General features: G+C 32.8%; 1 protein-coding gene and 1 pseudogene across 3 annotated transcripts in view; both read right to left on the reverse strand.

Moving 5' to 3' along the window:
* ZFR (zinc finger RNA binding protein) overlaps positions 1-23,247 on the reverse strand; it is a 78,243-nt gene that overhangs the window by 9,309 nt on the left and 45,687 nt on the right. For 2 of the 3 annotated variants that reach the window (XM_074356809.1, XM_074356808.1), the window contains 4 exons: positions 19,326-19,423; positions 18,366-18,461; positions 1,369-1,480; positions 1,161-1,258 (listed from right to left, as the gene is read on the reverse strand). In XM_074356809.1, coding sequence (XP_074212910.1) covers positions 1,161-1,258; positions 1,369-1,480; positions 18,366-18,461; positions 19,326-19,423 — 404 coding nt within the window. Of the gene's footprint in view, positions 1-1,160; positions 1,259-1,368; positions 1,481-18,365; positions 18,462-19,325; positions 19,424-23,247 lie in introns of those variants that run through there. The other variant, XR_012503725.1, reaches the window with a different exon arrangement.
* On the reverse strand, positions 2,599-2,740 carry LOC123617020 (small nucleolar RNA U3; annotated as a pseudogene).

A 23,247-nucleotide genomic window follows, 5' to 3' on the forward strand; every position in this document is an offset into this window, starting at 1 on the left:
CCTTCTTTAAGTACCAAGGGAGAAACAAAAGAAAAGACACCTACGGTAACTTTCTTCTTCCTTAGAAAATTAAACCCAAAGAAATAAAAACGAAACAAAGCTTGTTTAACACACGTGAGTTGGAAGTCTACAGTCTGTTAGATTTCATAATCTTCTATTACTATTGACTCACCCTCAATATACTTTTAGCATAACAATTTACTTTAATCCTGGTATCTTCCAAATTCCAAATCATTCTTGCCAGAACAGATCAAGCTCAACTGCCTTACAGTGGATTATTATTGTTTACAGCTAGTAGCCATTTCTACTCTTAGTACACTTCTAGAGTCAAAAAAAAGAAAACTACAGCAGTTCTAGATTGACTGAAATTTTAACTCATTTAATCTTCCCAACAATCCTATTTGAGATAGATACTGCTTCACCCCTTATAGATGAGATAAAGAGCTGGTATTCAAACTCAGAAGTCGTGACTCCAGAGCCCAGTTTTAATTACTATATTAGATGGCCTTTTCAGTGGTAGGAAAGGCTAAATAATAGCAAAAATTACCATAAACCACACAGCACATCACTTTTGTACAACCAGAGGACATAGTTTCTCTACTGATCTTTTTTTTTAATTCAAGTATAGTCGATTTACAATGTTGTATTAATTTCTGGTGTACAGCAGAGTGATTCAGTTTTGTGTATGTGTATATATATTCCTTTTCATACTCTTTTTCATTATAAACTATTACAAGGTATTGAATGTAGTCCCCCATGCTATACAATAAGACCTGTTGTTTATCTATTTTATTCATAGTAGTTACTATCTGCAAATCCCGAACTCCCAATTTACTCCTCCCTACCCCCTACAACCAGAGGACATAGTTTCTCTACTGATTCTAACATATAATGTAATAACCAGATTTAATGACACTGAAAATACTGTTGTGTTTTTGTATTTATATAATACATTTAATAAGATACACACATAGTTAAAACAATAAAATTTAAGATTATATTAATGCAATCTAGTTTAAATTATATCCCCTCTAAGGGCTTATTTACTAAAGAAGTAGAAGAATTAATTCTATACAGTGACTTCTTCTAAAGGACAATTATAAAAAACCAAAACCTTAAGGGCAGTGAACAAAGCTTTGGGATTAGGAACACACTGGTACCTGCGCACTGGATGTGATGTCTTCACGCTGCTGGTCAGTCATTGTTGCCAAGGTATCAAAGGGATCCTTCTCACAAGGATCCAGAAGTCCAGGACTACCTGTAGCAATCAGCAGAGGGAGAAAGAAGAATTAGCATTATCCATTTGTAAGAGAAAGAATTCTTATTTAACCATCAAACACAAACATTAAAAATGAAGTTAAAACTTACCTTTAAGAATAATCCCTGAAGAAATGCACTCAAAAACTCTTCTCAGTGCATCTCCAGGGCTCTGAGGACTAGAAGCACTACTGATTGCTTTCTCTACTAGTAACTCCATAGCCTAAAAATAAAAACATAAAAATGTGTTTAACAGCTTACAGCCAAAGGAATTAATCATTTTCAAACACCAGAATGACAAACTGCTTGTGAAATTGTCATTAAAAATTTTAAAGATTGAAAAAGTTACATAGAACAAATCACTAAAAAGAAAATAAAAATTACATAATATAAAATCAAAATTAAGTAAAACAAAAATTAATAAGGCAATGTATAATCTGCATTTTAAAAGTATTTTGCAATTTATGCTTAATGAAAAAGTAGATTAATAGGGTTTTTTTGTTTTTTATTTTTAGTTATTATTATCCTTTCCAACTCTTTAGATATTTATAGGGCTCACATACATTTGTTCCTTATACTTACATACTGGTAATACTAAGGAGTTAGATCAGGATTTTCTTTACAAACAATGGATGTTATCTAAACTTTCATTGAATGCACAATTAGACATCTATTATCCTTAAGGGAAATTATGCTTTCACTGTAAATTGCATTTGAGAGACTCAAAATCTAAACTGATGACTAGAAGACAAAAGTAAAAGTATAGATATAGATCTAGAAGTGTTGTAAAGGGTATCTTATTAGAAAAATTTGCTTCCATTTAGGTTTCAAAAATTGAGATATAATTCACATAAGATTCACTCTTTCAAGGTATATAATTCAGTGGTGTTTAGTACATTTACAAACTTGTTCAACCATAACCACTCCCTAATTCCAGAACATTTTCATCACCCCCAAAAGAAACTCCAACCTCAAAAGCAGTCTTTTTCCATTCTCCCTTTTCTCTAACCTCTGGCAACCACTAAACCACTTTCTATTTCTATAGATTTGCCTCTTCTAGATATTTCATACAACTTGAACCTTATAATATGTGACTTTTTGTGTCTGGCTTCTTTCACTTAGCATAATGTTTAAGGTTCACCCACGTAGCTTTTACTTGAATTTTAAATAAGATCACCAAGATTAATTCAAAGAAACTAAATAGATTGGAACTCGAATGAAATTCTTAAAATGACAGTGAAGCCGAAAATACCTTAGTGAGAACTCATTCTGAAAAAGTATACTTAAAAAGCTCAAAGATCTAATCCAAGGTAACAACTACATCCACCTATTCACGCCAAGGCCACTTACTCAGATATTTTAAATAATAACGCTTTTTTTCCTATTTATTTATCCTCCCTCCTTATGGTTTCCGGTGCTCTACATGTTCAGAGAAACTTCTCTAGTAACAAACTATAGAAATGATCCCTGAAAGTACAGTCTTAAGAATAATTCTTAAAAGATTGGACATGTGGAGATTCTAGTACCAAACAAGTTAAGAATGAAACTAATGTATGTATATGCATGACCGGGACATTGTACTGTACATCAGAAATTGACACATTATAACTGATTGTACTTCAATACAAAAGAAAAGAATAAACTGTAAGAGAGATGGGAATTTAAAGAGACAGTACACATTAACAGCTACAAAAAAATGATAACTGAAAGCATAAGACTGGAAAAAATCTGAGAAAGGATGTTAATAATGATAAATGTAAATCACAACAAAAAATTTAAATGGTCCAGTTTATTCAGTTGAAGAATGCAGGAAGATGTTCCAGACACTTTTAAAGGATTTTTCATTAAAAATTTTTAGTATTTTAAGGAATCAGCTTCAGTTATCTAGACAATTCTATGAATATGTAATCTCTCTCCTTTCCAGACAAGTATTATTTCAAGATGTCCAAAAGACTGAAATCTTTTTTAAAAATTTGTTTTGGGTTTTTTTTTTATTTTTGGGGGGGAGATAATTAGGTTTATTTATTTATTTTAATGGAGGTACTGGGGACTGCATGCTAAGTGTGAGCTCTACCACTGAGTTCTATGCTCCCCTCACCAAAAGACTGAAATCTTTGAAGATAAAGATTGTCAAATGTCATTTATTTTGAACCCCTTTGCCCAGCATTAGTAGCCAGCACATAGAAAACACTCAACAAATATTTATGAAACAGTATTTTTAGAAGGAATGTGAAAATAATCCTGCTGATTAGAAGAAATCACGGGTTATAATTAGCAACCTACTAAAATACAAAATTGATCAAGTCTTAAGCAACTTTCCAAAAATATCTCAAATTTATAAATCCTTTTAGAAACTGTTGGAGAAAAATAAGTATCAGATAATCAGCAATAATATAGGTATATCAAGATATAAAATGTGTTTCAAGTTAATTCAAAGCTTTTTCAAAGTCTGCTTACTAATTGACCTCAGAAGTGGGAATTTGCGATTTACACTTGCATAATAAGGTAGAAACTAACTAAAACCAAGAAAGAAATGGAATTATTTATGGAACACAAAAGGTCTATATATTAAATCACATAATAAAACTAAGTCAATTATCTGCCTTCTGAGATCATCTGCTGTGGAGCAAGGAATTTAAAAATATTAATTTTCTATGGAACATGGTTGTTGTCTAAGGAGATGCCTATAGTTAAGAAATCAACAAAAGTAGAATATATGAGGTTTATAAACTCTGAAATGTATGCATTCAAAAGTAAAAGGGCAACATCAAAGATGAACAGAATCAAATTAGGGAAATTATATTTAGGCTTTATTGTAAAGGATCTTGGTGGCTAGTGTTATTAAAAGAGAAATGTTCTCTTAAATATAAAATGATGTGAAACCTATGTAACATTTGCTTTAAAAAACACTCATGAGGTATTATTTTTCCTTCTTATCTTTAATAGTGGCAATAAGAACAACACTTACTAACTAGTAGGCACCATGCTCAACACTTTAAATGCATGGTTTCATTTAATTTGTCCAAACTAGATGCCATTATACCACAATTCTAAAGATTAAACAAACAAAAAACTTTAAAAGAGGGCTAGGATTTGAATCAGTCAGGTCTAACTGACTTTTAATGCAAACCTAGTTTTTGTTTTTTTTTAAACTACAACTCTGTTCCAATAAATATCCTTTACAATGAATGATCCAGACAGGTAACATTAACTAGTTTCCTTGGATGTTAGTTTCTAATTCTGGTACAGGTAAAAGGCCATGTTTAGGAAAAAAAAAACAAAAAAAACAAAAAAAACTAACCCCCCTCCCCCCAAAAAAACCCTCAGGAGACTGGTAACACAGATACTTTCACTTAGTGGGAGTGTAAACATGCAAAATCTTAAAAAAAAAAAAAAATCCCACAATTGGCAAGTTCAAAGGCACATACTAATGAACTCAGCAATGTCAGTACTTAAGACTTACAATAGGACTATTACACTTAATGAAACCACAAAAAGTGTTCAGTGTGGCTGTTTGTCTGTTAATGGGCTGGAAACAATCTAAATATCTAAGACCAGGAAGTCTGGCTAACTAACTGTAACAGTTGCAGTTATCCTCTTTACCATTGTAGCCAACTTACTGTTTATTATATATACTAAGCACTGTTCTAAGCCTTTACATATACTAACCAATTTTAATCTTTATGTGCATGATAGACTTCTCATTCCTAAATCCATGAGTAGGATGTTACATTTTTGTACTTATATTTGAATACTTCATACTCATCAATTCTTAATAAAAACTGTCATGTCTTCTTTAAAAAAAGTTTACTCACAGCTTCTGGTGATTTGAGGGTGTTTATGTACTTCAGTGCATGGTTTTTGTTATGGAACAGCTAAATGCTAAGTTATCATCTTTGAGCTAAATTGAGTGAAATGATACAGTCCAAATATCATCTGCTAATTCTTCTGCAAGCTAAAAGAATGTTAGTTCTTTGCCCTGTGATGTCTGTGTCCTATCAGTTAAAACCTCTTCATTGGTTCTAAAACTGACAGGAGCTCTCTTACTACAAGCCACCATCACTAAAATCTAATTAACTTATACTCCTGAAAAATCCATAAAGTATGTGGAAAGAAATGCTGAATCATATATTTTAACTGATATTTGCGCAGAGTACACTTATATACATTTATGGCAGTTTTCTCAGCCTCTTTTTTGGGGATTTTCTCTTCACATTTGACAGATTTTTTTTTTTAAGTGAGATAAAATGCACATAAAATAACTATTTTAAAGCTAAACAATCCAGTGCATTTAGTATATTTACTATGTTGTATAACACCACCTAGATCTAGTTCAAAACATTTCGATCACTCCAAAATAAACCCTCTGGCCCATTAAACGTTTCTCCTCATTTCCTCAGTCCCTCCTTCCCCTAAGTCTCTAGCAACCACCAATGTACACTCTGTTTGTATGGATTTGTCTATTCTGGATATTTCATACAAATGCAATCGTATAATGCATGACCTTTTGTGTCTGGCTTCCTTAAATTAGCATAATGCTTTAGAGGTTCATCCTGGCTATAACAGATCATTCTCTTTTATAAAATATTCCTCAGCCTAATATACACTGTTTAGAAATAAAATATATAATAAACATTAAAAAATTAACTATATGCCTTTTTGTAATTTATAGAAGGTATACCATTCTAAAGGAAGTGTAGATTCTACATCAGCAATTCTGATGTCAAACCAATCTTACAAGAGATTTTAACCTCTATTTTCTTTACTTCATCACCACAGATTCAGGACAAAAGCAGAACTAATTTGAATGCAGAGTATCATTAGCAGCACTTATTGCAGTGGTAAAGGAAAAGCCTACATGCAGGTGTTACTGAAGACTTATTCAAGTAAGTAATCTGAATACTAAATATATTGGAAGATAATAAAGTTCATAAGAAGGGGGGGAGGTATAGCTCAGTGGCAGACTGCTTGCTTAGCATGTACAAGGTCCTGGGTTCAATCTCTAATTCCTCCATTAAAGTAAATAAATAGATCTAATTACCTCCTCCCACAAAAAATAAATAAATTAAAAAAATTAAGTTCATAAGAATTTCAAATTTCTTTTACGAAAATCAAGAAGAAAAGTTATTCTGCTTAAGGTGATAGCACAAAGCCAAATCTCAAGATCTCTTAACCCCAAAACCTGATTATGATTAAGAAATATGTAATGATGCACATTAATGCCACCCAAGCAAAAAAAAAATAACAGCTTCAACTAAACAGTATAAAAGGCCAATGGAAGAGAGAACATTTCTATTGCTCCTAATTTGGCTCTCTAATAAAAGAATGAGGAAGGGATTAGTTTAGCGAAAAAATTTTCTAACCGTAAGATCCTCTTCTGACCACTTTCCATCCAACCAGAGAAAGGAAAAGTTAATAGAACTTACCATCTTGAAAACTCTTTGTGGAAGACAAGGAAGGAAGAGCAGAAGAATAGTAATTATCCATATCTAATCATCTCTAATAATAAAATAGGCATTTGATCAACATGTAGATAAAAGAAAAAATAAGTAAGGTAAGGTCATCCAAAAGAGTAATAGGTAGGGAAAAATTAGTATCAAAGATGGCTGTGAACTCTAAACACAGGTGTCCCAAAGTGGCTTTACATACCCAATACCCTCTGTTAGGTCAGGGAAACAGAAGCTGTTCTTGAAAGGAGATAGTGAATAGGCTCAGGAAACAGAGCATTTTCTGCATAAGCAAAGGCTCTGTGAGCCTAATCTGCATTTGCAACCTGAAGCCTGAAGGTATGCCAATGGAATCCTCCTCACAGACTGTGATGGCACACTCAATCAGGACTAGGAGAGAGAAAGCCCATGTCTGTAATAAGGCTGCACACAGACAAACCCTACTCCTTTTCATAAATAATCCTCAAAGCAGAGCTGATGGAGGAAGAAAAAGAAAAGATATTTAAAAAGGTGTGGACAAATTCAAAGACAAATCTTATTTGGATGTCTCGGCATAGAAGGCTGATTCTGCAATGAAACTACAATGCTAAGCACTAACGAGATGAAAAAAATTAAAACCAGGCATGACATCTTCACATTTGGGTAGAACACAGCATGAAAAATCGAAATGAAAACTCTATTCTCTGTGGACTTTGACAATTTGTTATTGTGTGTAACAAATGTGTAGCTCTAGTGCAGAATGTTGGGGGGAGGCTATGCATGTGTAGGGGCAAAGTATATGAGAACTCTGTACTTTCTGCTCAATTTTGCTGCGAACCAATAATTGCTTTAAAAAATAATGTCTATTAAAAAAATTTACTCTGAAAGACTCTTAATTTAAGGGAATGAATATCCCCTAATGTTCTATGTTATAAGAGCACTTGATAAATACAAAAAGCCAATAAAATTAAGAGCTCAAAGTTGAGATGAAAAGGAAGACCACAAAACTAATAAAGCAAACTGAAATGCAAAATAACATTATTATAGAACAAATAAATGAGCCATAAATAGCAGAGATTAGGATATAGCTGAAGACTAAGCTACTGTCAAAGAGACACATGAGAAATTAGAACAAAGATGAAAATAATCACAAACATAACAGACGTGTAGGACAAAGGCAATCCAATAGAAGAACTGGTGTCCCTGAAAATAGAGAATCATATTAACCAGATATAACAGGAGACTGTTTCCCCCCCAACTGAAAGAAAGATTGAATCTGTAGGACAAAAGGACATAAATTTCAATGAAATGCTGTTATTAAATAACAGATTCCAAGACATAATTTGGCTAAGTTACTGAAATTCAAGATTAAAGAAAGAATTCTTTTAGCAGCCTGTAAGAAAAAGTAAAGGCAAAATATTAGGCCAGACTTAGATTTAGTAATACTCAATGCTGGAAAATAATGGAGCAACACCAATAAATGGAGGAACTTACAACGTATTTTCTCAATAAAATAATGGTAATTGGCAAAGATTTTCAAACATGAAAGAAATTTTAAAAAACTTACAACACATTTTGATTAAAAACTATTTGATGATAAAACGCAATCAAAAAATGAAAAGAAGCATCCCCAGAAAAAGACCTGCTAGTTGGCACTGAAACATTTTAAATACAAAATATTAAACAACCAAAGGGATATGACTAAAGAAGGTAAGTGTAGTTATTTTTACACTTTTAAAGTTTAAAAAAAAGCATTAGGTGTAAATTTCCTTGTCTTCAGTAGAATCAGTATATACTGAGTAAGACAGATAAATCAAGAAACAGGTTTAAATACATTACTTAAAGAAATGAATGAAACAAAAGAAAATATAACAAAAATCTCAAAACAGGATTGGGGTGGAGGAAGGAAGTGGTAATTTTCTCAGCTTTTATAGATGACAGGTTAATAGATGTTATCTAAAATTATTAAAGAAATAGATGAATGCAAATACCACATCGAACTATAAGGGCAACACCAATTATCTAAATAACCAGAAGAAACACACACACACAACAAAGAACAAGAAAAGGATAAGAATTACGGTAAAGGACAGAAGAAAATAAAGGAAACAAACAGAATCGTATCAGACAAATGCTAACAAAAAAAGCCACATTTTAGGAGGGTGGGGGTCCAGATAAAATAAGTGAAAGGGATTTAGAGGTATAAACTTCTAGCTAAAAGACAAATAACTCATAGGGATCTAAGTGCACACAGGGGAACATAGTACATAATATTGTAATAACTTCATATGGTAACAGATGGCAACTGGTCTTATTGCAATAACCATTTCATAATGTATAAAAATACTGAATTGTAAAATCTTTTCAGGTGTACAAGAAAGAAATACTCTATGTATACCTGAAAGAAATATTGTATGTCAGTTTTAATTTTTTTTAAAAAAAGCTAGAGTTTTGATACTAAGAAATGGGCAAGATGTTAACTAATGGCAGAAATGTTAATTAAATGCCCTTTACAATGACACAGGGTTCAAATTCACAATAACATAACTATACTAAGTATTTATGTCCAAAACATTACTGCAACAAAACAGTAAAGCACTATCTGTAGAAAACACAACAGAAATAGATTTTATTTAATTCATCTTTGTCAGTTCATGGACAGATGAAGTAGACAAAACATATGTAAAGAAAGGAAATGGGAATTCAAAGTCCTGAATGAAAAAAAGATGCAGCCTAGGACACTCTATCCAGCAAGGCTATCCTTTAGAATAGAAGGAGAGATAAAGAACTTCACAGACAAGCAAAAACTAAAAGAGTTTAGCAACACTAAACCCATGCTAAAAGAAATATTGACAGGTCTACTATAAATAGAAAAGAAGCAGGATGCTACAAAAATGAGAAACTCATAACTGGAAGGTGATAACTACATGAATTCCAAATAGAATAAACAAAAAATTGTAAAAGAAGACATCTAAATCATTAAGAGTGTGAGAAGGAAGCAAGAAAATAGTATTTTTTTCTTTCTTTTTTAAATTTTTTGTTCTCAGTAGGATGGGTTTGAGATTATATTACTATCTGTTTAGTACAAACAGTTATAGTAATAGGTTAATAGACTTACAAAATAGGGAATCACAAGCCAAAAACTTACAAGTGAGTCACAAAAAGTAAATACAATCCAAGATAATACAAAGGAAAATTACCAAACCACAAAAAGAAGAAGAAAGGACCAAAGAGGAAATACCAAATCAACTGCAATAATAAGTTCAAAATGGCAATAAACACTCATCTATCATTAATTACTGTAAATGTTAATGGACTAAATGCTCCAGTCAAAAGACACAGAGTGGCAGACTGGATAATAAAGCAAGAACCTTCAATATGCTGCATACAAGAGACCCACTTTAGGGAGAAGGACACATATAGATTGAGAGTGAAAGGATGGAAAAAGATATTCCATGCAAATGGAAAAGCCAAAAAAGCAGGTGTAGCAGTACTGATTTCAGACAAAACAGATTTTAAAACAAGGGCCATAAAGAAAGATAAAGAAGGACATTTTATAATGATTAAAGGAATAATACAAGATGAGGATATTATAATCAATATAAATGCACCCAATATAGGAGCACCTAAGTACATAAAACAACTACTAACAGAGATAAAGGGGAAATTGATGGGAATACAATCATTGTTGGAGATTTTAACATCACATTAACATCACTAGACAGATCTTCCAGACAGAAAATAAACAAGACAACAGAGAAATTAAATGATACAATAGAAAAATTAGATTTGGTGGATATTTTCAGAGCATTACACACCCCAAAAATAGGATATACATTCTTTTCAAGTGCACATGGAACATTTTCTAGGATTGATCATGTACTTGGGCACAAAAAAAGCCTCAACAATTTTAAGAAGATAGGAAGTATTTCAAGCGCATTTACTGACCACAATGCTATGAAACTAGAAATCAACTACAGAGAAACAAAGGAGAAAAAAAGGTAAGCATGGAGATTAAACAACATGCTATTAAAAAAACCCCAATGGGTCAATGATGAAATCAAAGTTGAAATTAAAAAATATCTTCAGACAAATGAAAATGAAAACACAATCACACAAAACTTATGGGATGCACCAAAGGCAGTGCTAAGAGGGAGGTTTATAGCGATACAGGCCTTTCTCAAAAAAAGAAGAACAATCTCAAATAAACAATCTAACCCACCAGCTAAAAGAACTAGAAAAAGAGCAAAAACACTCAAAAGTCAGCAGAAGGAAGGAAATAATAAAGATCAGGGAGGAAATAAAATAGAGGTTTAAAAAACAACAGAAAAAAATCAATCAAACCAAAAGCTGTAATTTTGAAAGAGTAAATAAAATCGACAAACCTCTGGCCAAACTCACAAAGAAAAAAGAGACAGCACAAATAAGCAAAATAAGAAAGGAAAATGGAGAAATCACAACAAGTAACATAGAAATACAGAATATCATATGAGAATATTATGAAAAACTATATGGAACCAAAATGGATAACCTAGAGGAGATGGACAAGTTTCTAGAAACATACAGTCCACCAAGACTGAATAAAGAAGAAACTGACCACTTGAACAAACCGATCACTAGAAATGAAATAGAAATAGCAATTTAAAACCTCCCTACAAATAAAAGTCCAGGACCGGACAGCTTCACTGGGGAATTCTACCAAACATATAAAGAACTCATACCAGTCCTTCTCAAACTCTTCCAGAGGACTGAAAAAGAGGGAATACTCCCAAACTCATTCTATGAAACTACCATCACCCTGATACCAAAACCAGGCAAAGACACCACCAAAAAAGAGAATTACAGACCATTATCACTGATGAACAGAGATGCAAAAATCCTTACCAAAATACTAGCAAATAGAATCCAACAGCACATAAAAAAGATTATACATCATGATGAAGTGGGGTTCATCCCAGGGACACAAGGATGATTCAATATACGCAAATCAATGTGTACATCACATCAACAAGAGAAAGGACAAAAACCACATGATCATCTCAATAGATGCAGAAAAAGCTTTTGATAAAACTCAACACCCATTTATGATAAAAACTCTCACCAAAGTGGGTATAGAAGGAACATATCTCAACATAATAAAAGCTATATATGACAAACCTACAGCCGGCATAGTACTCAACGGTGAAAAACTCAAAAGCTTCCCACTAAAATCTGGGACAAGACAAGGCTGCCCACTATCACCATTCCTATTCAACACAGTCTTGGAAGTCCTAGCCACAGCAGTCAGGCAAGAGACAGAAATAAAAGGGATCCAAACTGGAAAAGAAGAGGTAAAAGTGTCACTATATGCTGATAACATGTTACTATATATAGAAAACCCTAAAAGGTCCACACAAAAACTACTAGAGCTGATCGAAGAATTCAGCAAGGTAGCAGGTTACAAGATTAACATTCAAAAATCAGTTGCATTTCTTTACACTAACGACGAATCAACAGAAAAAGAAAGCAAAGAAACAATTCCCTTTAAAATAGCACCCAAAGTAATAAAATACCTAGGAATAAATCTAACTGAGGAGGTAAAAGACTTATACACGGAAAACTATAAAACACTGATTAAGGAAATTAAAGAAGACTTAAAAAAATGGAAAGATACCTCATGCTCTTGGATTGGAAGAACCAATACTGTTAAAATGGTCATACTGCCCAAGGCAATCTATAGATTTAATGCAATCCTTATCAAATTACCCAGGACATATTTCATAGAACTAGAACAAAATCATAATAAAATTTATATGGAACCACAAAAGACCTAGAATTGCCAAAGCATTACTGAAGAGAAAGAAAGAGGCTGGAGGAATAACTCTCCCAGACTTCAGACAATACTACAGTCATCAAGACAGCATGGTATTGGTACAAAACCAGACATATGGACCAATGGAACAGAATAGAGAGCCCAGAAATGAACCCACAAACTGTTGGTCAACTAATCTTCGACAAAGGAGGCAAGAATATACAGTGGAGGGGAGGGTATAGCTCAAGTGGTAGAGTGCATGCTTGGCATGCGCGGGGTCCTGGGTTCAATCCCCAGTACCTCCTCTAAAAATAAATAAACCTAGTTACCCACCCCCCAAAAAAAGAATATACAGTGGAATAAAGACAGTCTCTTCAGCAAATGGTGTTGGGAAAACTGGACAGCAACATGTAAAGCAATGAAGCTAGAACACTCCCTTACACCATACACAAAAATCAACTCAAAATGGATCAAAGACTTAAACATAAGACAAGATACAATAAACCTCCTAGAAGAAAATATAGGCAAAACATTATCTGACATACATCTCAAAAATGTTCTCCTAGGGCAGTCTACCCAAGAAATAGAAATAAAAGCAAGAATAAACAAATGGGACCTAATTAAACTTACAACCTTCTGCACAGCAAAGGAAATCATAAGTAAAACAAAAAGACAACCTACAGAATGGGAGAAAAGTTTTGCAAATGAAACTGACAAAGGCTTGATCTCCAGAATATATAAGCAGCTCATATGACTTAATAAGAAAAAAATACACCCAATCCAAAAAACGGGCAGAAGACCTAAACAAGCAATTCTCCAAGGAAGAAATACAAATGATCAATAGGCACATGAAAAAATGCTCAATATCACTAATTATTAGAGAAATGCAAGTTAAAACTACAATGAGGTATCACCTCACACAAGTCAGAATGGCCATCATTCAAAAGTCCACAAATGACAAATGCTGGAGAGGCTGTGGAGAAAAGGAAACCCTCCACTGCTGGTGGGAATGCAGTTTGGTGCAGCCACTGTGGAAAACAGTATGGAGATTCCTCAAAAGACTAGGAATAGACTTACCATATGACCCAGGAATCCCACTCCTGGGCATATATTCAGAAGGAACCCTACTTCAGGATGACACCTGCACCCCGATGTTCATAGCAGCACTATTTACAATAGCCAAGACATGGAAACAGCCTAAATGTCCATCAACAGATGACTGGATAAAGAAGATGTGGTATATTTACACAATGGAATACTATTCAGCCATAAAAACCGAGAACATAACGCCATTTGCAGCAACATGGATGTTACTGGAGAATGTCATTCTAAGTGAAGTAAGCAAGAAAGAAAAGAAAAATACCCTATGAGATCACTCATATGCAGAATCTAAAAAACAAAAAACAAAAAGCCATAAATACAAAACAGAAACAGACTCATAGACATAGAATACAAACTTGTGGTTGCCAGGGGGACGGGGGGGTGGGGGTGGGAATGGGATTTCAAAATGTAGAATAGATAAACAAGATTGTACTGTGTAGCACAGGGAAATATATACAGGATCTTATGGTGGCTCACAGCAAAAGAGAATGTGACAATGAATGTATGTATGTTCACGTATAACTGAAAAAATGTTCTCTATGCTGGAATTTGACACAACATTGTAAAATGACAATAACTGAATTAAAAAAAGTTAAAAAAAAAAGGAAATGGGAGATATGAACAAAATGATGAAGTTGAAGAGGTATATATTACATGCTATATATACACGTACCTCGTTGAGAACATATTTTGCTCATAGGTTTTAGTTGTACATATTAAACCACAAAGAAAACTTTGAATTCCAAAAATTACAAATAGTGGAATATATTTATTGGATTACATGCTACAAAAAGTAGAAGTTATTTACAAAAACAAAAGCAACCCTTCTCCAGTCACGCAGAATTTAAAGATTCCCTCAAAACTACTCTTGGCTTAAAGATAACATTAAAATGAGTTTCAGATTGCACAGAAAATAAAGAGGAAATACTACATATATAGCCAAAAACCTGTGTCCAGCCTTAAATTACAGCTTTAAAATCTCTATATAATTAAAGAGTGAATGAAACAAGTGTACAATTCAAGAAGTTTGTAAAAGAACGAAAATAAACCCAATGAAAATATAAAGTTAGTAGATCTGGTAGCTAAATTCAAGGAGCTGGCTCTTGGCAGGAGGGGTTGGGAGGAGATGAAATAAACCACTGACTAAAGAATAAAATACTAACAGAGATTTTTAAATGTCAAAAAACTGACATTTTGGTGTGCTTTAAGCTATCAAAATACTGGTGTATTTTATGTTACATGTACATGATTTCAAAGACTGGCCAGCAGCTTTGCCCTCCTTGATTCTCCCATCATTACCCTGCTACGGCCTATGCTCCTCCAATTCCTTTTACCTGTACATCCTCCTCTTTTCCACTCAGTTCTTAGAGTTCTGCACCCTCAGAGGAGAGAGTGCCCCTTGAAGTTGATGGCTCTCTCTGATAAAGAGGAAATGTAAGGTACAGGGCAGAGCAAGGCCATCTGCATTGCTGGATCTCCAGACTCCAAGATTTGCCAGCAGTGGCCTGAGAGCCCATTCTCAAAAAAGCACTGATGCTTACACTTACTACAACAGAAATATCCTCAAGGGCACCTTGGCTGAAGGAACTGAAGTTGAAGGAAGAAGGAAGTAGAATAATAATGTACAATGCTTATATTTTTATACACTTAAAAAATTTAAAGTTATATAACATCCATAAATTTTTACATTTAAAACCTATTAATAATTCAGTGAACTCTGATCATAAATAAATACTGAAACACTCCTATGTCATTTTGCTCCTATATGGCAACTGCTATTATTGGCTAGTTTATTCAATCAATTAAAGAATTAAAAGCAAAAGAAATGGGTATTTAAAAGACCCTAAGAGAGAAAAACTTGTATTAAATAAAAATCTAAGTATCTGGCTGAATTGGTTGATTTTTCTGGGAAAAGATAAGTTCCCAAAATCAATCCCAGGGGAAAGAAAAATTAAACAAACAATTAATCACAATAAAAGAAACTAAGAAAGAGCTACCCCCTTTAAAAGGGACTGGGAACTGATGATGTTACATGAATTTAATAAATTATCAAAAAACAGATAGTTTTGATGTTACTAAAAATGGTTTCAGAGTTTAGAGAAAGAAAGCTTCAAAATTATTTTTACAAAGTGCACACGCTATTGATTCACAGAGGACAAAAATAAAACTACAAAAATTTGTTTTATGTCACTGCAAAATTCCTAAGTAGACTACCAGTTCATTAAGATTATCCTTATATATATGAGAATCATCTCTAGAATGAAAGGTAGCTCAATATGAGGAAATCTATTTGTAAATGTAGAGTATAAACAGGTTGAAGAAAAACTATATACTCATGTCAATAAACCTTGAAAAATTATCTGATAAAATTCAATTTTCATTTCTGGTCTAAACTTAGTAACTAAGAGAAGAATGATACTTCTAACATTACAAAGAAGTAAATATCTCAAATAAAAGGCTTTTTTTTACCCACCATACTTAATATACTTTACATACTAGAAGTAATTTCAATGCAGTCAGAATATAACATGCATGTAAAGTATTGTTTCTTTTATTATACATTTATTGTAGAAGAATCAATTAAATAAGAGAAGAGAAAGAAGGCAAAATATTGGAAAGGAGGCAAAATATCATTTGCAGATGTGGCTCTAAGACTAGAAAACCCAGAAGAATCACATGAAAAAAACTGGTACAAATAAAGGAGTGAAGTCAGGTGGTGGGCTACAAAATTTAATGTATTTACTATATATAATAACCAGAAAATGGAATTTAAAAAACTCTGAAAGATACATACTTAGGTTCAAACTATCATCAACAAAACATAAACAAAACAGAACCTATTGAAAACTAAATAAGCACATACAATTAATTCCAATAAATAGGATATCCCATACTCTTAGCTAAAGAGTCAGTATTATACAAGTGATGACAGTCCACAAATTATCTATTAATTCAATGCACTACTACTTAAAAATCATCAAGAGAACGTTAGAGAAACTGAACAAAATGGTTATCAAGTTCATTTAACTTGAAAAAGAAACATATAAGAAAATCCAAAAAAAATTCTTCGCTGTAACATCGTGTTTATAGTGAGCGGCACAGAATGGAAAGGGAGAAATGTGATGAAGAGGACAATCAGCATTTTGAAACACACTATGAAGTTTTAATAATTAAAAGAGTTTTAGCACTAGAGAAGAACAAAGACTGAGGAATGAAGACTGCAGAAACAGGCTCACAAAAAAAGGAACTTTGGATTATTACAGTGTTTCTCATTCTTAGAGCTACTGATGAACAGTTTTGACAGCTGAAAATATCTTCAAACACTGCCAAATGTCCCTGAAGGGCAAAACTGACACTGGTTGAGAATCACTGGTTTATGATAATGGTGACATTTCAAACTGGGGGTTGGGAGAACAAATATCACTACTAAATAAAATGGTATTAATTGGCAACTGATCTGGAAAAACATATACTGGATCCATCTTTAGCCCATTTATGATTTTTAAATCTATTCCTAATTATACAAGTAATATATGTATATTTTATCCTACTAAAACCCAAACATTACAGATCTCTAACCTAACCATCTCTTCCTTTCACTCCTCAGAGACAACCACTGTCTTAAGTTGGGATATATCCTTCCAGGAACTTTGCTACATATTAAAAATAAACTTATGTATATACACACATTTGCAGAAAATATAATTTGACTAGGGGGAAAAAAACTCTAGAAAAAAGCATGTGTGAGCAAAAGACTGCAAACAACCCAATTGTCCATTAAATGGACACCATTTAAATAAAATACGGCATATCCATACAAAGGGAACACCACTTAGTTAATGCAGCTCTCCGAACGCTCCAAGATGTATTTTATTAAGAGAAACGCAATCACAAAATGCAACAGTTTGAAGAAGAAATACTATACATTCACATCAATAAACCTTGAAAAATTATCTGATAAAGTTCAATTTCCATTCCTGATTCAAAATTACTTAGTAAACTAAGAGAAGATTGATACGTCTAACGTAACAAAGAAGCAAATATCATGTCAGAGTAAACAGCATGACACACTCCTGTGTTAAAAAAAAGAATTAGACAACCCTGGCTATTCAACTCTCCCTAACACAACTCTAGAATCAGTAGGTTCAGTTATATTTTTGAATGAATCCCTCTCTATCTGAATTCTTGCTATTTAGGAACCAAAGTAACTCAACATCAAAGGGATATTTGTACATAAATGAAAAACAGGAACATACATGATGCATACACATGCATTTTTGTTCCTGGAAGAAATCATAAACTGCGTCAAGATAACTTGCCCTTAAATAAGAAGGCTTTTGTTTCTTATTTTTTGCCTTTTTGCATTATTTGAATTTTCTAAACTTATGCATTTTTGAATGTATATTTCTGAATTTTTAAAATTCCTAAACTTATACATTTTAAAAAAAGTCAAAAAAAAACCTTACATAGGGAGATTAGTAATTATTTTTAGTTTTCTTTGTACCTTTATGTATAATTGTACCAATTTTTTTTTAAGTAATAAATATTGTGAGAAGAGTTTAAAAAAAAAGGGCTGGGGGAGAGAAAAATACAAAAAGAAAACGAAGTGCAAGTCTCAGAAAATTAAAACACTCTAAGACCCCCCTAGTGCTTCACTAGAAGAGGAAAGAAACTATGTTTAGGAAATGAAAATGAAGTTGATAACTAAATGCAAGATGAGGCTGTAAGAAAGCTGTAGAAATATTTCCTTAATGTTTATTTTTCACACTGTTCAGTTACATACTACTCACCCAGCTTGGAAAATCAGACCAAGTTGGAACTCGCTGACAGAGGTCCCGGAGAATACGTATGATAATCACACAGGACTGCAGACCGTTAGCTCTAGCCTTGAGAGCAACACAAAAACCAACTGAATTAATCTTAGAAATACTGAAAATATCCCTTGATGAAAAAAAAAGTTAAAATACCACTGTTCAATGGAAGCTCAGATAAAAATAAAACAAAATAACCACAGTTAAAATTGGATTCAATGAGCTGCCATTTACAGCAATATTTTATACCAAGGTTAGTATTTAAAAGCTGATATTTTAGGTCAAAGTAAACAGATTATACAAGAATAATTGTTCTTGATCCCCTGTGAACCTTGACCTGTGTTCATTCAATACAGTAAACTTAAAAAAAAGTCTGCCTACATCAGAAATAAAAGAAAAAGTAAAGAGCTAAAAAGTTTGTCTAGGGACTGAAAGGTTAAGGAAATCTGTTTGGTTTCCCTTCTGTGCCTTTGCATGACTGCAAAGTCACTAAACCAAACAGCTGCTTCCTCACCTTTCATTCCCTACACTTATTAACTTAGAGAAAGAGGGGGGAAAAATCTTAAAACTATACAGAAAGCTTTAAACACATATTCCATTATTTAAAGCAAAGTTTATCTGCAGCCTTATGGAATATAATATATATACAAAAACATGTGATGTTCCTAAACAAGTCAACTTTAAATATAGTCACTAAAAATAAAAATAAAAAAACCCGAACTACAAAACACCCCCCAAACCTGAGTTTATCGTCAAATTAATAGTAACTGCAATATGCAGATCTTTATACCCAGCTTTCTATGTCAACATATTTTCTGATATTTAATTTAAATAGTATTGCTTGAGCAATCTTTTGAAATGTTTAAACACAGTTAAACATGTTGTACTGAACTACTCTCTCATAAGGCTACAAGAGAAAAGTAAAATGATGTTCCGAACCTGGAACCACTTAGCGTGGCGTAGAGCAGCCAGAGCGTCAAGGCATTTTTGCCTGTCCAAGACGTCCGGTGGGTCTTTCACCATACCCGAGGTTACATCTAAAATGGATTGAATTGGCAAAATGCAGTGAGGAATGGGTGTTTGACCAGGTAAGCAAGACACTTCCTTAAAGTAGCATCAGTGTCACATGAGCCATTTGAGAGTTTATCAGCACTTTAAAGTACCCAGGGAGTTATTTTCAACAAATTTACATAATCCAATATGAAGATCAAGAGGAGAATTAAACTCTTTAATTTAGAGGTGTAATAAATAATTTCTGCAAACATAAACCCTACCCACCAAAATAAAATCAAAAGGAAGGAATACTGGACACAGTGCACCAGCACGGAGACCACAAGACAAGACAAGAGGGAACACAAAAATCCACTTTAATAAATGAGAATGTACAATAACCTACTGAGTTTGTTCAGCATTTTAAATGATCATAGGTTATTCTGGAGCTAATATAGCAAAGAACTAATGATAAATATGGGATGATTAATGCAGTAATAATCATAGAAAAAAAAAAGAGCCAAAAAACAGGCATTTTGAAGAGTTCAAAGCTTTCTCTTCCAAAAGAGAATTTTAGCTGTAATGGAATACAAAATGCCCTTTAGAATTCAAAATTCCCATAAAGTATTTCAAAGAATAATTGGAGAAAAATAATGAATGAAGTAGAAAGGGGCAATAGGAACTAGCATGGTTAAACAGAGTAAGTACAGAAATAGAAAAGATGCAGTAAGCAGAATGATTTGATGATAAATACGTAGATTCTTTAAAATTGGTTATAACTGACTTTAAAACTTGAATCAGATTACTGTATTAAAACATAAATGAGCTATATAAAATTTAAGAAAATCTGAACCTAAATCAGGGCAAGTAGTTTACATTGATAAAATTAGTTGGAGGGCCAGTTTTATATTCATCTAAACACATGTATAAAAATTCCTAATCAAATTTGCTAATCAAACTATTAAGTAAGTCAATCGAATTCACAACTCTTGGTGACTTTAAAAAATTTTCTATATATAGGAAAATTATATACCAGGCAAGTAATCTATTAAATTTAACAGTCTTCTAGACAAAAAGCACCAAAATTATGGGGCATTTAGGATGTAATTTAATAAATCACTGATGATAACAAATGAATATGAGGGAAGAAATATATGATGAAAAAATATTAAAGATGATTTTATTTTAAGAGTACTATTGTAACTCTTGGCAAGTTAATTTGATAATACATTTTTACATGAGCATTCAGAAATCTTAAAAGATACTCATCCTTATTTTGAGTAGATGACAAACAAAAAAGCATATTTTAAAAGCAATGAAGAATTCTATCCCTTGTCTGGGCTTTCTATTCTTAGTTCTTACTCCTTAAATAATCAGATGGCACAGATTTTCAGAAGACGTATTAGAAGGGAGATTTACAGATAATCAAAGAACACTGTGTGGCATTCTGAAAATGAACGCTGAAAGAGGAATCTGGGCACTAAAAAGAAACTATCAAGTCAGTAATTTTTAAAAATTAATAAATAATCTCAAAACCTGCAAGACCAACTATTTAATCCAGAAATATACTGAACTAAATGGGCTATTCTGAGAAGAGGAAAAGAACATAGGAAAGCACAGCTAATTATTAAAGAAGAAAGAAAAGAAAAAAGAAACAACAACAAAAAACCACTCCCCAAAGCAGGGCTACAGAACATGCTGAAGAACACTTTCCATGTCCCTTATTATTTTAATCATTTGCTAAAGCTAGAATGCAAATAGGTGACAATGTGCAATCTCTTTCTAAAAAAAGTGTTTCTGAATTTCTAATATTAATTCACAACGTTTTAATTTCCTCCAATATGTAAGAAATAATTTATTTTTCTACACAAGCATTCACAACTTTAGAATTTATTCAAAGATGCCAAGACACCTATTGCAATTATAAAAGAATTAAGAGCTATAAGTGGGAAATTTCTGTCCAATCTTGAGTGTGGATTTTTGCACCCATTTTATATTTCAAGTGGATTAACCCCTTAGATATACTGTACTAAAATAATCCTTGTTTCCTAATACCCAGTTAACAAAAATCAGTTAATTTATTAAAAGAAAAAAAAGCAAATTCTTACCCTACAAAAACATATTTCATAAATTTTAAGGGGTTAATCACCAGTTAGAAGACATGCTGTGTCCACACTATTTTATGATTAAAAGTTAATGGGAATATATTAATTTAAATTAACATGGTTATGTAAAATGTATAATCCACCCAACAATTTAAAAACTAGTGTGAACACTGCTCAATTCTAGAAGAGACAAAGACAAAACGAACAAAACAGCCACACAAAAGACAAATGCCAGACTCTGTATCCAAAGTCCCTCCTTTATCAAATGGCAGATGTGACACTGAGCTTTTGAAAACCTTGGTCAAAAATCCTTCCGATGTCTTGGCAGCAACCCCTGACAGGAATCAATTCCCTCTGCTAGAAGGCTTTAGACCGGGCCTGATAAGCTACAGGTGGAAAAAAACACACACAATACTTGACTTGCTGCAGAAGAGATTCTGTAGCAAGGGTTAGAGCATTTTGAACATTTCAAGCTTCAAGTCAATTAAATGTTTAATGTTTTAACTGTCAAACACAGTACCATAAAATAGATCTGTCATGTGTTTAACAGTTATTTGGGCAATTTAATCATCTCCTTTAAATAATTTTTGGTATTAAGCAGGACCATTACACATTAAGAGGCTATGACAACTATGAGCAAGTCGCCAGTCTCATGATTTACAAGTGCTCTTCCGGCAAAGCCTTCCTTACTCCTTTACTAACTCCCCAAAGCAAGCTATAGGCTTTAAATGATTTTAAGACACAGAGCATTCGGAGCTGCAGTGAGAGAGAATACATACCGTTATTCTGCAGCAATCTTCACAATGAAGCTAAAGACATGGTTTACTGCAGATATCTGCAGCAAGGAACACTATCAATGTTTCTACATTTTTTGCACATCCAACTTTTCAGCTCAGTGTCTTCAAGTAAAATCTTTCAATTTTGAACTCATCATTTCTCTCACCATAATATATATCAAATTCAGAATAATAATTCTAACTCAAATCTGGGTCAGACAAAAATGTAATTTTGTTTCCTTTAGAAGGGATAGGTTATTGAAGACCACTACAAATACATACTATTAACTTCAAACTTTTGCAACATAATAACATGACTTGATACCACACAAATTTAATTAAGTCTAAATATAATTGGACAAAATATGCTCTGAAATAAAGTTAAATGGTTATATGAGTATAATTTTATAGTAAAGGTACAGCAACTGTTATTTTTAACGTAATTTCTAAGATTTCTTTTTCAAATCCTAAGAGTCATATGCTGCATATAAATCGACCAGATTGACTCAGGAACTGTTTTTCCAGCAATATCCATGGACAGACCTTGAGTGGAAACTCATGCTCATATAAAAGATCCTTTACATAAACCTCATTTATTCATAAGATGTTATACAACATACAAGACCTGATATGGTATATATACATAGTATGCAAGGTTAGACACATCTCCCAATGATGATATTTTTAATAAAAATGTTCTTTTCCTGGGTTGTGGAAAGCCCAGTGCCTTAAAAAAAAACAAACCTGATTTGTCGTAAAAAAAAAACAAATTTAAAGGGACAGTAATTGAGAGCCTACTTATGTTATTTGAGACAAAATTAATTTAAGTATTCTCTTTTCCTCTATCCTTATCACAAAGAAATATTAGTGTAGACTGTAATTCTATACTCAACAAATCAAGATGTACAAAAACAACATGAAAGGAAACAAAGTAAATTTTATCTGACCCATAAAACAACAGAACCAACATACGGCAGACACTGACCATGC

Source organism: Camelus bactrianus, chromosome 3 (assembly GCF_048773025.1).
Source record: "Camelus bactrianus isolate YW-2024 breed Bactrian camel chromosome 3, ASM4877302v1, whole genome shotgun sequence".
Taxonomy (NCBI): Eukaryota; Metazoa; Chordata; class Mammalia; order Artiodactyla; family Camelidae; genus Camelus; species Camelus bactrianus.